At 30.0% G+C, this 16,025-nt stretch overlaps 1 protein-coding gene across 2 annotated transcripts; it reads right to left on the reverse strand.

Moving 5' to 3' along the window:
* Window positions 1-6,637: 6,637 nt before the first annotated feature.
* LOC112689745 (E3 ubiquitin-protein ligase COP1-like) lies at window positions 6,638-15,644 on the reverse strand. Of its 2 annotated transcripts, XM_025563577.1 has the most exons (11): window positions 15,068-15,644; window positions 13,494-13,609; window positions 9,267-9,430; window positions 9,032-9,200; window positions 8,657-8,759; window positions 7,939-8,119; window positions 7,720-7,866; window positions 7,414-7,605; window positions 7,145-7,294; window positions 6,965-7,041; window positions 6,638-6,888 (listed from the first exon to the last, which is right to left on the reverse strand). In XM_025563577.1, exons 1-11 carry the CDS (start codon window positions 15,200-15,202, stop codon window positions 6,736-6,738), a joined length of 1,587 nt encoding a protein of 528 aa, XP_025419362.1. In that variant the 5' UTR covers window positions 15,203-15,644; the 3' UTR covers window positions 6,638-6,735. The 2 variants fall into 2 exon arrangements, with proteins under 2 accessions (XP_025419362.1, XP_025419361.1); XM_025563576.1 differs by lacking the exons at window positions 6,638-6,888; window positions 6,965-7,041; window positions 7,145-7,294; ... (5 more) ...; window positions 9,267-9,430; window positions 15,068-15,644 and adding an exon at window positions 9,660-11,902 and having other exon boundaries at window positions 13,494-13,583.
* Between the last annotated feature and the right edge of the window lie 381 nt (window positions 15,645-16,025).

The raw sequence follows: 16,025 nt of genomic DNA on the forward strand, positions 1-16,025 counted from the left end.
CCCTTCTACCACAACTGGTCATTCCTATAAATAACTATATAAGAAAGGCAATCTAAAATACTAACGCTTCTGTAGAGAAATTGCCTATACAAAAAAAAATCATTTAATTTTTTTCAAAATCTGATACATTTTTTTTAAATTGAACACAAAAATAAGAATTAATAAATATTTGTAATTTTAATGTTTTAATGTAAACAAATTGTCATTTAACATCAGAAATATTAATCTTTTTATTTTTTCCTTTTTGGTTGGGCATGCGCCGCTTACCTAGCTTGTCCTGACCGCACGCCACTGGTTGATAATTACCTTTTATAATATAAAAAAGTCGGGAAGGAGAGGACACATCTAAAATTGGCCCACCTTGTGAATATTTTCTGACTACGTGCCTGTATTGATGAGTTTAAGTTTTGATTTCATAAAATGTTACAAGACGAGGTTCAACGTGGATGTAAAAACTCGTGTGTTTTTTAAATTAACCTCTAATAATGTTTTTTCAGATATCTACAATGATATAATAATAATTAAAGATATTTACAACAGTTATATTTTTTCTTTTTATTTTTTAATAATTTTACGTAATATGTAAAAAAAAAACACTCAACTCTGTGTATATATTATAGACACAGATTTGAGCATTTTTTTTTTTTTTTTTTACTTCATAGATATTAAAAAGAATATAATATTCCATTTTGCTATTATTTAGTTCCTTGAAACAGCATATTTGTCATTTTATAAAAATATTTATAAATATTATGTTCTAAATATATTTAGTTATAATTAAAAAAAAGAACTGTTCAAATGCTACCATTATAAAGTGATTTTTATCAATCTCAATCTTTGAGTACAGTAACTAGAGCTTCACAGGTTTCAATAATAATATAACTCAATGTTTGAGGAACTATTACTGTGGTAAATTTTAAATCTTCAAACCTTTGACCAATAGCTAAATACCTTAAAGTAGTTGAAAGTTTTTGATTTGCAGTAATAGCACTTCTCTTATTTTTATCTTTTTTTTTTTTGATATAATGTTTAACTTTTCTAATGATTCCATAAATGTTGAATGGTCCATTCAAAGAAAATTTCCATAATCTTCATTTGATGTCAATAAAAGTTCATCTAGTAGGTTATGATATGTATATTTGGTTCCTTTTAAAAACCATTCTTTTGGACATATTCTTTGTTTTTTCTTTCGTTTCCTTCCTTCATCTGAATTATCTATAGCCAAAGCAACAATAATTGCAATGCAAGCTTTTTCCATTTTTCAGGAAAATTTATATGTACATTTACAATAGAGCATAGACTACGATAGATTTAGTTGGTGGAATTTGTTTTTATCTTTAACCTAAAAGTGAATAATTTATCAAACGATTGTCATTCATGATTGACTATGTATTTCTAATATATAGCACATGTTGAAACAATGAAATTAATCAATTTATTGTGTTTAAACAAATACAAAATATTAAACATTAATAAAATACATAATATATATTCGAATTTCCGGGGTTAAAATAGTTATCACCTAATTACAATACTATGTGAATTTTTCTTTTTATTTTTGCCAATTCATCTAATACTTCTTTTATATTAACTTCAATTGTCCTGTTAATATTTAACTGTTTCATATTATTATTATTATCATTATTTTTTAACGCCCATTCGGGCAAAAAGTATACATAAATTATACTATATAAGTTATTTACTATCTCAGGTACAGGTTCATGATGGGGAGGGTTTTGACTCCCCCATGGATACGCCACTGAAAACGACACATTTTGTAAAATACGAAATGTTAAGTATATAGTACGAAATTAAAAAGTGTGTTGCGGTTCTATTCTCTATTTTATGGTATGTTTTTATTAAATTATTTTACATATTTTTAAAATCCCAACATTAGCAAAATCTAAAATACCAACCATTTTAACTGTGTTACACATCGTTGTTAATATTTAAAAGGTAACTCCTTTTTCTTATGGGTAATATTATAATGTTACACTCCTGCGGTTGCGGTATTTAAAGACAAATAAAATGTAATAATAATATTTAACTATAACACAAAATCAGGATAATGTTATGTTATACAACCTGAAACGGTAAGTAACAGTACATTTGATATAATATTTATACAAAATGGATACATGTGGGTTCGCGAAATTCGATAAAAAGTTGACATTTTTTTTTAAATTATTTAATTTAATTTTTAGTGAATCCAATTTTAAGGATTTATGGAATGCGATTGATTGGTGTTAAAATTTATATTTAACTGCTGGATCATCTTCATTTAAACCATAGACATATTAATATGTTAAGATGATATTAAGATGATTAATATTAATATGTCTATGATTTAAACACATCCGTCTTAGTGACCATTGAAAGTTTAATCCGGCACGGAACAATGAAATAATAATAACAATAATATTAATAATAATAATATTTATTGCATGTTAAAAATATTATACATTACAATAAATTATAAAAATGAAAAATTATTGTCTTCGAAAGCCTAGACTTGTGAAGGAGACAACAGTTCTTACTAAGATGTGAGATTATATAAATAAAATAATAATAATAATAATTACATGAGTAGGTATATCCTTATAATCAATTAAAAAATAACTAAAAAGTAATAAAAACAAATAAAATTTAACAAGTTGGAATACATTGTAATTTATAATATATGAATATATATATAGGTGTTTACAAAAAAAAATTTATCTTGTACTTTACATACTTTTTGTGATGATTATAGTTATAAAAATGTCTAATAGGAATATCATATTGCATGCAAAAATGTATACCTTTATTAAAAGGATCTTTTTTACCAAATTCAGTATTATTTTTTTTTTATTTTGAATACATTTTTTATAGAATTGCGCGTAGAAATGTCTAAGTATGTCGTATAAACCGAGGTATAAATGTAGTACCGCAATGACCGAGTGTGCTGCGAGTGTATCAAACCCGCGGGCCCATGTCTCCAGGCCACAATAGGGCCCAATGATAATATTTAAAAATATGTAGAATGCGAGAAAATAAAACCATTTTGTAATTATAATTATTAATGAAGATTGAACATTGATTACATTGATTGATTTTGTTTTATAAATTTTTGCGCAATTCTTTTTGCGGCCTATATAATCGAAATTCGAAATAGTTTCGTTACAATTGATTATAGTTACGGTTTCGGTTCCAAATTAGTGTAGCTGCGGCACTGTATAAAGATTTCCCGCATTGCATTGCACCGAACACTGAGATGTTGGTATGGCGCAGTGCGATGCGGGAAATCTTATAGCCATTGATGAAAGGCAGATGATCGTCGTTGACCATGTACATCAAGCTTCTGCTAATGTTCACCAACGCAAAGGGCATCGTAAACGCGGTCGGTTTGTTGTTATCCTCCGAGTAGAGCGACCAGGGATTATCCCGGATCGTAGTAAACTGTACGTTTGCATCCAACTGCTGGATGATGATAAGTCGCGCGTAATTACAATTACGCCTCTTCTCTTCGTGGAACTTCAGATCCCGCCCAATAACGGTCGTCATGTGTTGCCATTTCGTTTTGCAAATGTCGGCTTTCGTGCAGTCATTATACAGGCACAAGATCAGATGGCCCGTGATCGGGTCCCGTTCAAACAGTACGAGTACATAGTATCGAATTGGAACAGCCTTGCTGTATCATAAGAAAAAATCTCACCCGAAACTCGGTCGTTAAAAGTAGCCATTCCGACATTGGGTACGGTCTCCTGAATGCCATGTGGCTCATCGTTCGACGATTTCGGATATTTGTCAACAATCTGAATTGCATGGTGGAAAGCATATTTTTTCGAAATAAAGACCAGAATATGGTTGGCCGTTGAATTTGATAACAGGGCGAAAAAATTAGATACCCGTGTTTGAACAGATAAAATAAGTAAGATTTACTACTTGCAATAAATTTGTTAGTTTTATTGATAATGACGTTTTTGCTTTGAATTATATGAAACTGTTTTTATTATTTATTTTATGATAGTAATACATCTATTGATTTGACAGACTTTGATTAAAGGCAATATTTTTAAAAATTCCGTTGTATTTTTTTAATTATTAAATATTTAAAATGTTATAAATAATTCAAATCGTAAAAATAAATGTATTATTTAATAAAAAACGTAGTGTACGCACATGTGTTATCTCCATTTATTCGTGCTACGCGTTTCTATAAATATTTACCAGTAATTACTTATAACCGCTATATCAATTACATAACATGGGTTTATGTGATACTTGTGCCGTAAGCTTTAAATGCGGTCAAAACGACTGATTTACGTGTTCTTCCTGCTCTAGATTATACCACCTTATTTGTTATTCGTTGAAACAAAATAACATCGAATATTTAAATACTTTGAATAAATCATGGTCTTGTGTTGCCTGTGCAAAAAAATTTTTAAAAATACTATTTCTGTTGCCGGTAACTCTGCTAAGCCTCTTTCTTCACTCTCTACAACCAAACCCGACTTAAAATTAACTATCAGTCATCTCGATAACCTACGCATGGAGCAAACCAAACTTGATGATCTGATCAATGAGCAAAATGAAAAACTTAATTCTTTTGACAAAAAATTCCATGGATCTTCTCTTAATTATCATATATCAAAAATGAAAATAGTGTTCTTCGTAATGATTTGACTGCTATCAAAAATCGTGTCGATCTGTTAGAATCAACTGCTCCAAAGTCCAACACTATTCAGGACATGTTTGCTGAGTTTGTCAACCGTCAAAATCGTTCTAAAAATATAATCGTTTTTAATGTGCATGAACAATCTAGCCAGAATAATACCTCAGATATTTATTCAATAACACGCATTTTTGATAAACTCGGAAATGACATAAGTTACATGTAGTACATACAATACATATAGCGTTGTTACTAGAGCACGGATTTATATGAATTTAAAACTAACCAAATATGCCCTAAAAAAACCTCTAAATATACATAAGTATATACACTAAAATGTTAAAATATGCACAAAAAATAAAAAAATATGCATAATAAATAATTTGCCGAAACCAGTGCTCCGCATAAATCTGCAGAAAATGAATTTCATTTCATTTTTCAGTGTCTTATTATTAGTGAATAAACTTTAAAAATTGCGTTGTTTATTCTGTTGTAAATTCACAGATTTTAAATGTTATTCAGTATTAATATATTGTATAATTGAATACCGTTTATCGTGGGAAACTTTTACTGCACATAATTTGCACAGTATGATTTGACCATCGGTTGAAAAAATATTCTCCCCGAATTCATGCACATAATTACGAAGACGTCTCGATAACGAAGATTTATCTTTCGGCATTATGAAAAAAAAATAAAATAAAAAAAACGCGAATTACAACACGAGCACACACGAACGCACAGCTGTAAATATTTTAATACGATTGAAATAGTGAAATAGTGGTGAATCGTTACCGCTGTATTCGGTACAATGTAACGGATTACATAGATGGAATGAGTAAGAACGAGTACATTAATCGTTCCATAGTCGTTCCATCGGTACATTCGGTACAAATTTTCAAATTACAAAATGGTCCCCATCAGGCGATGCTGATACCAACACCGAGTAGTACTAAGTGAAATAATGTCAATGATCAATCATGGTCGTAATCGATATTTTCTTATTTAAGAAAACGTATTTTATTTCTCCGATTATTGATCTAAAGTTATATTTGGGAAAATCTTTTATACTAACTGGAGTGGCATACGAGAAAAGGATCGATGTGATTGCACACACTAGAGGTAGTTTACTCCGCAAGCACTTTCAAGGCGTTCACGCACGCATGCAACACAAGTTGCCTATATTCAACTGTTTAAAAATTACAAGGATCGAACCATCAGAACAAATTTTATAGAAACTAAAGAACTAAACTGTATTAAAAAAACTACCCTGATTAATCCTAATTAATCAAATAAATGCACTCTTAATACTATTTTATAAGAATCTAAATTGTGTCTAGACAATTACTGTTAATTTTGTTACATTTGAAGACAAGCATATGTTTGTGCAATATTATACTTTTTTTTTTTTATTGTTACTATTTATATTTATTTTTATATTGTTTTATATTTGTTTATTTTATTTTTTAATCCTCTGTCAGATTTTCCATAAAAAATGAGACTTATTAGCAAAATATAAATATTTTAAATTTTTTAAAATTAGTTCGGTGAAAATATAATATGCAAACATGTGTACTCATGTCACTAAATAATACATAAAAAATAAATAAACTAATTTGAACTTAATTAAATATAAACTATTCTGAATGAACTTGGTGGACTAAAATACCATTGCAACAAATAATAAGTTTACGTTAATAATAATGCTAATTCATACGTTATTGACTCTGGGTGTGTTTAACAAACAGGTATCACTATTAGTTACAAATTGTTACTCTATTGATAACCGTATACATAACTCAATATATATAAATATATATATAATTTAACAACAATTTGTACGGCTTAGATGAAAAAGTAAATTTTCCTAAGTATTCGTAATTTAACTAAGACAAACAAGAATTGTGAAAGTGTTTTTAATATTGATAACAATTAAAAATATCATTGGTACTTTATACTTTTTAATAACTAAAATAGCATTGATTAAATATACAAATACATAAATAATTTATTATTTATTATTTTATTACATATCATACTTTATATTTAATCAATACTGTTAGCAATAAATGCTTTGGCAGTTAACTCCTTTTAGAAAGATTTGAAATGAACTGTACTAATGCTCTGGTTGGTTTACCAGACATACCACTTGAAATATATGAATCACTTTCGCCACTCGATTTCATCACTCCAGCTATATCCAGGTGAATCCAATTACCATGTGGTGCAAATTGCTGTAGTCAAATAATATAATTATATTAATAAACACAGTTTCCGTTCATCATAATTTTTTAAATTCAATTAACAGACCTTTAAAAATGCTGCAGCTGTACAAGCACCGCCACCTTTGCCTTTTCCTATATTACACAAATCAAAACCAGAATAACCTGTGATGGGGAAAACACACACAAACACATAGAGTTTAGTTAAATAGTTTAGTGTAATAATTATGGCCGATGGATATTGTCTTCATTAAATTCATAAGATTACCTTTTAATAATGAAGAATAATAATTCCATAGTGGAAACCTCCACATTCTATCACCTGTGTAATGACCGGCTTTTTCTAGATCAGCCCACAAAGTGTCTGATGTACTAAACACTCCGGACGCAGCTTCACCTATGGCAACTGCCATCGCACCTAATGGAACATCATTGACAACATTTTATATGATTCATTTTTTTCTTAGGAAAACACACACTATCATATAATTTATAGCAAAAGTTGACATTAAGATAAATTAAGATTAGTATTATTACCTGTTAGAGTAGCAAGATCCAAAGTCACTTGTGGATTAAACGTAGCTGCATAACACAGAGCATCAGCAAGTATTAGCCTGCCTTCAGCATCAGTGTTATCTACTTGTATGGATTTACCATTCATGGCAACAATAACATCCCCCGGCTTCAGTGCACTACTACTTGGCATGTTTTCGCACAATGGTGTCAGTCCTATGTAAACACAGAAGTTTTAGTATACCAGTTATGTTTTAAAAAAGTGTGAGCATTCTAGAAATGTATTAGAATGCAACTATTAAACATACAATTAAGCTTGTTAAAACTCACCGATAATGTTGATTGGAAGTTTCAAATCTGCAATAGCTGATATTGCAGCTACTACATTAGCAGCACCCATCATGTCGGCTCGCATCTCACCCATAGCTGCTGAAGGTTTGATTGATATACCCCCGCTGTCAAATGTCACTCCTTTTCCTGTTGAACATAGTGAAGATAAAGTTATTACTGTTCATTCAATAAAACTTAAAAAAAATCATGTTGACCCACCAACCAAAACTACAGGCTTATCATTTTTGTTTCCACCTGAATAGTTGATTTCCAAAAACGCTAAAGATTCGATACTACCTTTGGCAACATTCAATAGACCACCCATTTTTTGTTTTTCAGCCCAACTTTTATCCCGAATCAGGACATTGACTCCTTTCTTTCCAAGTACTTCTTGTACTTCCTAAGGACAACATTTTATTCTGAATAAGCAACATGAAAATAAAATAGGTTTGATCATTTTATCGATCACTTGCACTGTCAATAGTGGATAAGATGAGAGAAAATAGATTGAAATTGGTTTGGGTACGTAATGTGGAGAGAAAACCAAAGCAGTAAGAGTAGTTATGAAAATTAACATTGAAGAGAAAATAGGAAAAGGAAAATGAAAAAAAGAGATTGTTGAAAAAAATTGAAAATTATAATTGGTGTGTGCTAGAGGATGTCAAAAATCAAGAAAAGAGGAGGTTAGGACAAAGGTGGCCGACCTCAAGTAGTTGGGAGAAAGGCAAGGAAGAAGAATTGAGTTTCATTCATTCAGTACTTAATATCTATTATTTAATAATTTAGTTACAAAAATGTATTTAAAACCATTTCATAAAATTAGATAAACAGTTTATCATAAACTATTTTTACATTATAAATAATTATTTATTTATAAGTAAATACTTATCTGTTTAACTAAGTGTATGAAATAAGAAAGAAAATAATAACACATTACCCTAGAAAATATAGTTGGAGTCATATGATTAGAAGCAGATTCAGTAAGTTTTCTTGACCAATTTTGAGCATTTGATTTAATTATGCCACATAACCACGCATCTCTATGTATCACAAAAAAAAAATGGCTTAATTAAGTACACATTTACTCTGAACATAAATTATAAGTATGTATTTTTATTCTATTTACAATTGTAAAAAAATTGAATGGAAGACCACTTGTACATAGATTGGCATGGTGTATCATGCATTCTGGCCCAAATGGTTAACTCAGTGATTAACAATGCAAGACTAATCTTATTGTAAATAAATAATAGTAAAGTAAACAAATAAAATAATTCTTTAGATCACTGAAAACTTTTATTATTCTACAAACCTATCTTTCTCCTCAAGCAATGAAATTTTAGGGATTGGATCTTGTTTTTTCTTATACTCTTGAAATTTCCAAGTGGCCAACATAGAACCTTCAGCAGCACTTTCAGAATCGCCCATTGCAGATACAAGTATGTCTTGAATGCCGCATTCTGAAAGACTACGACAGCCATCTAAAATACAATGGATACATTCAACACAATATTCAAATTAATTAACAATATTTGTTGAAGAATTACTAGCTGCTGCTCTGCGAATGTTTTCTTTTTTAGGATCAACACCATCACCGTAGTCTTTGTTATCCAATTCTTCTTTACCAATCCCAACCAGAGCAATTGTTCCATACTTAGGACTTGCATTATAAAATAATCGAGTTTTTCCTTTTTTCAAAAAACCTTTGCCTCTACAAAAATGTACATTTATCACTGTAATTTTGAATTTTTATCGGCCATAAACTAAAATAAACATTTTTTAACAGTAATGGAACAAGAAAATAATCAACAAAAATGTGTACTATAGTTATATGTAATATATATTCATAGTTAACTCTTATTCATATTAAACTATTCATCTATAAAAAATATTTCAACACAGTTACAATCATCAGCTAATAGTTAAAATAAAAGTAATAATAAACATATAAATTGCATTTATTATAAATACTATATAGGATATTGGACACAGGTAATGAAAGCAAATACAAATTCACTTCTTAATATTGGTTTTACTACATTACAATCCATATAATGAATTAATAGTAAAACATACATTTTGTAGGTAAAGTTTATAAACACAAATTATCACACTATTTCAACACATATTCCATGATACAGGGAGAAAATATTAACGTTCAAATTTATACAATTTCACATGAAAATAACCAATAAAATTAACTAATTTAAACATATACACATTAAGCAATAGCGAAATTAAACAAGAAATTACTTAAGTTCAATAACTTTAATAATTCCTTGACTATTAGCAGCCATTATTATATTAGATGTTTGCCGCCAGCAAACTGCTGAAACAAATTCATTGACGTCATCATCTCTGCGCCTGTCTTTTTCTTCTTCAGCTGCACTCAATATTGCTGTAGTCGCTTCAAATTTAAATGTAAACAATTTTCTTTGTAACCCTTTGTAGTAAATGTAAAGAGAATTATTTTCAGACCCACAAGCTATATAGTCACCATCGGTTGCTAAGCCAACAAAGTTCTTTTCATTAACATGACCAACAAAAGAACGTACACAGCCTTCATGTGCTTGATCTACATTCCAAAGTTTTAATTGACTGTCAGTCGACGCAGATACCATTTCTTTTCCATTCAAGAACTTGACATATGATACAGCTTTTTTATGGCCTTTAAATATTGCAAGAGCACGTTTAGCATGTCGCAAATCATAATAATGGACACAGTGATCAGCAGAACCAAATGCTAGATAAGATGCACCGACTGGATTAAACTTAACACAACAAACATTGGCTTTTGCTTCCAGACAAGCAACAGACCTTTCTTGATTAAGTGTCCAAAGCTTAACACGAGCATCGTCTGATCCTGAAGCCATTAATCCTGCATCAGATTTATTAAAATCAACACTCCAGCAACGTTTTTCATGTTCTCGAAATATCCTAGTACGTTGTCCAGTACCTGCATCCCATACACATACAGCTCCTTCATAGTCACTGCTAGCAACAGTATTTTTTCTGTAGGAATTCCAACTCACACATGATATCTTTGAACCAGATATCATTTCAACACAGGGATAATGAATATCCACACTGTCTCGTAAGATACTATCATATTCAAACACCTTAATACGTTTGGTTACACCAGCTATAGCAAAATATTCATCGTCTTTATCAAATTCAATACTTGAGACTATGGTTGAATTATTGAATATATCTGTACCATAATTCAGTGTTGCTATTGGTCGGAGGGAATTAAATCTAGAAAACTTCACTAGGTTTTCCCGAAACTCATCCAATCCTTTTTCATGATCTTTTTCTCTAACATTTCCATCTTCTTCAGGTGAATATTTATGACCGAATACTAGTTCTTTTGCTCTTAATGAAAAATAACAATCAACAAAATCATCAAAATGTGTACACATTCGTCGGCGTTGAACATTACCAGGTATACAATTATTAGAGCTATTCAGAGTTGGTGAAGTATTATCACATTTATCAATAGGACAACTATGCTCTGTATCTGTAGCTGCAGGTTTCTTAGCTTCCCATTCTTTTAACATTTTTTTAACAAAAGCTACATCTCTTTTAACTAGTTCCACTTGTCTACTAATTCTGCGCATTTGCGATTCTTTATCGCATAACAGCCTTTCAAGGAACTCATAAAGTAATCGGTTTTGAGCCAAAGCTGACTCTGCTTCAAGTTTACGCTTACGGCGAGTTAAAAGTTCCAACATGGCATCCACATCAGACAAAGTTAACTTCTTTGATTCAGCAGTCACAAATCCACGTAGCCCGGAAACTACACCTAATTTACTGGAGGTTTCTAATTTACGACCAGGATTTAATAGTTTATATTTGCTCACCAACTTGTCAAGAGCTAAATTTGGAAATACATCACGAATACCTCCGGATAACATGTTACCACATTTTGGACAGGCAGATTTTGCTTCTAAAGCTCTACAAACACAACTGTAACAAAATGAATGTCCACATTTTGTAATATATGCTTCATGGATTAGTTCGTAGCACACTGGACAAGAATAATCAGATGAAGTAGTATTTGATAATGAAGACTCATTTGAATCCAGATGTTGGCGTTTAACTGGACGTGATCCAGAATTCTCTTCTTCTGTTATCTCGGACATTGTTTTAATTTTTATTTTAATACATTTTAGTACGTCGCAAACTGAAACAATAAGAAATAATTTATTTTAGTATATATTAATATATCATACAGGCATAAATTCAAAATCTTAAAGAGAATTTCTCTAAGTATAATAAAAAAAATAAAATAAAATGATTGTGTATTAATAATAAATGTAGCTCTTAAATTAAAAGTTAATTAATAAAAAAAAAAATTAATCAATAAAAAAATAATTAAAAAGTACCTAATAAATTGATTTTTCTTTAAAATTTGTAGATAACTTATAACCAAACTTAAAGCTTTCAAATTAAATAAAGAAATAGAAAAGAAAAAAGAAATTATAAAAAAAAGGCACACACAAAATAGAAATTGTTAAAATAAATAAGAAATTTAATAAAAAGAATAAGAACAGAACTATCTATAACATATTTCAATTTAAATAAATATAATTTAAGGAGAGAAAGTTTTTTTATATGTATACTAGTATAAAAGTAATAATATTTAATCTTTATATAAACATGCCTAATATTTATGACATATTAATAAGTACATAATTATCTCTTATCATTTCAGTTTGCAAAGTTTTACTTTAAAACAACTATAGTTTAATGAATAAACAATAATTAATGAAAATTATAAACTTGATAGATACAATTTAATTCATAGCTAATACATACAAAAAAGTATGTAATTAATTACTACACTTAATACATTTTTTGTAATGTAAGCTAATTTTTAATATTTTAATCACCACTGAGATGGTAAAAATTTAGTAAATAAACTAACAATAATTCAGTAGATTCACAATATTACGAAAAGTATAAACAAAAATAATACTCTTTACTTCTGCCATATCAAAAAATTTAAAGTTTTCAAACCATTTAATTTAACTGATGAAAAACATAGAAAATACGGATAGGTTTTCAATGATAGTTCAACCACAGAATATAATAAACTTAATCTATGCTGTCGTTCAGTTATTAATGATATTACTGGCTTACATAGGTAAACTAGGAAAGTATACTTTTTGGTTAAAAATGTATTAAAATATTTATTTATTTAGATGAAATGATATTTAATGTCATAAATTCATAATAATAATAACAACTAATTAACTACAAATTAAAGTTATTTTTATCAAATTATAATAATTTTTAAGATAATTAATGCTTATATTAAGGTACATAAAGCAAAAGAATACATCAAAATAAGATTATGTTAACAAAATGAAGTGTGAACTATAAAATATATACACACATATATATATATATAATAGCTGTGTAATAATTTAGAATAAAACAAATAATTGAAAATATCAAGTAAAATTATAGAAGAAAAACTTTCACCATTCTTATAATTAAATATATAAATAAATAATTTATATATAAAATTAAATAAATGCTTGGTCTAGAATATTAATATATTTGTAATATAAATAAAATCGTGACTACATAATATTAACTTTGTGTACATCTAAGATGAATTTTTAATTTGAAACCGGTCTTACATTACAAATACAATACTCCATGTTAAACATTTATTTATTTTTTTTTTTCACTTATTTTTGTTTTTTTATATTTTTTTATTATTCATAGAATTACTAAAAATAACTTATTATATGTAATATACTTACATTTTTAATGCTTTCACTATTGCACCATCAGTTTCTTGGTTTATTTGATCAGCAACTGACGTAAGTTTTACGTTATCCCCAGATTGGTCAATATATGCACCAACAACAAGACCTCTCTATAAAATTTAATAATTTGGATAAACAAATATTACCATAAGTACTTAATACAATCATGATTAAATAAGAGCTGATTAATATTAATTGAATAGAAAATTGAACATTATTCATAAACTGAACAATATTTTTATTATATTATAAAGGACCAATAGCTATAATCTTACTGCAATTTAAAAATGTAAATTAAATAAAATATTAGTAATTAATGAATAAATGATTTTTTTTTTCAATACAAATTTAATGGTAGTATAAAAGTTGTTAAATTGTTACAATGGATTTAATACACTTATATGTTTATGTATAACAGGGGTGGCGAAAGCTAAGCACGCATACCAAATTTCAATGAAATGCAAAAACATTGAAATTATTAAAAATTTTACAAAAAATTATATTATTTATAAAAAAATTCAGAAAAACAAATGATAATATTCCTAATACATTCAATTTATTTATCTACAATGCTTATGAAAGTTTATTCTTCATAACAAATTTAATTAACTCGAAGGAAACAAATGCTTTGACCAATGAAATAATTGCTGCTCGTGTTTCACTAAAAATTACAAAGTACACATCAAAACTTTATTCATTAAGAAATAGCATAATATAATTAAATATAATACCAAATTTAAGAATATTTAATAAAACATAATTTATAAAATTACAAAAAAAAATATGTACCTAACTAAAAAATAATACCTAAATGTAATGCAGTAAATCTGTAATTTTATTTATATCTTTAAAAAATATAATTTCCTTCGAGTCCGTTAACAATTTTCTAAACCTTGATTGGAAAAAATTGGTACTTAACCCAAAAAAGGTTTGTCACTTCTAATTATGATGCACAGAAAATACAAATTATTAAGTGCTTAAGGCATTAAACGTTAAGAATTCAACTATGTCAAAGCACTCGCAATAAGGAAACTAACTAATTTTATTTTGATTAAATATCATAATACATAGTACAAATAAAATTTTAACCAATCAACTCTTTATGCATTAAGTCATTAAATTGAGACAAAATGGCTGAAATTGGCAATATTGAAATCGAGACATAAAATTAAATTAAGATTAACATTTCATTAAACCAGTTGTATTTTCCATGTATATAAACCATATTTTATATGATTCAGGGAAATTTTAATAATGTTTTTTTAAAATAAAAACGGTCTCAAAAAATAATGATAATCAACACCAAAAAAATAATGTGGTACAACAACATTGACGACATATTGAAATGTGTCTATACTCAAAATAAGTAATGGTCAATGGAAAGAAAAAACACAACTGTACCGAATTGACCATTCACTACAGACCCGTAGACCCAAGAACGAGTGAAGCTTATGATTTACCGATCATAAATATAATGACGGCCGGACGAAGAGACTGTAGCGGTGTGCAAGAAACAGCAGATCTACTGCAGGAATCGCAAAACGTGGCACTACGACCGTGAAACTCACCTTGGTAAGGTCAGTGTCGCTGCTGAAGTTTCGACGGTATACGACGGCTGGCAATCTGGCGGAAACGGTCAGACGAGCGACGTTTGCGGATCCACGTAAGTACATGATGGCTATGACGGCGGGGCGCACGGACATGAATGGCGCATTTGGTGACGTCGCGGCGGATCGGGACCGGGGGACTGAGCCGGGACGAAAATTGCTAATCTGGTCGGTAGAGAAACGGAACGAGGACGAGATCCTAACGGCGTGGACAACGGGACAAGATAATTCGAACACCGGACAACGCGGCGACCTGATATCTCACGTCGACGGAGAACAGAAAAAACGCCGTAAACAGCAGCGTGTCGCCGTCCGTTCAATCGCCGCGTCGTTGAGAATAAGATTGAAAAGCAATAAACGACGCGGAACAAAACCTAAAAATCCTACGGCGGCGACGACGATGACGATGACGGTGATGGTGATGATAATAATGATAATAATAATAATAATCGAACAATGATGTTGCAGAGGTACGTCCGCGGACGACAGTCGCGCGTGTGTGTTAACACAATCAATGACGGCGGCGGCCAAGGTTTACAGATAATATCAACGGGATAGATGTATCGTCTTATTGGGCGGCGGCAATCAAGGTGAGTGCCGATAACGATCGGGCAGCTGGTACACCTCCACTGTTGCGCACCTCCAAGCGCCATCGCGGCGGCGGACGACATCTACCGACGAGGTGCGCGCGGACCTGTTCCACTGTTACGTGCGAGAGTACGCGCGACGTACAGCACCTCACCAATTACTGGTCCGACGCGCGTCTTCCCGACGTTTCTCGAACATTTTGACGTCACGCAATAATGTTTTTGTCGCGCGGAACTAACCTTGTGAAAACGATCTTCGAACAATGAAGGTGGACCCCGGAGGCGGATTTATCTTTTTCGCGGCTACAGGCACCAACAATTTGCCGCCCCTG

Source organism: Sipha flava, unplaced genomic scaffold (assembly GCF_003268045.1).
Source record: "Sipha flava isolate LNK unplaced genomic scaffold, YSA_version1 46_pilon_pilon, whole genome shotgun sequence".
NCBI classification, from domain to species: Eukaryota; Metazoa; Arthropoda; class Insecta; order Hemiptera; family Aphididae; genus Sipha; species Sipha flava.

Bases quoted from the DNA above. Each gene is read 5' to 3' on its own strand.
- LOC112689745 (XM_025563576.1), bottom strand. From the start codon at position 11,861: ATGTCCGAGATAACAGAAGAAGAGAATTCTGGATCACGTCCAGTTAAA.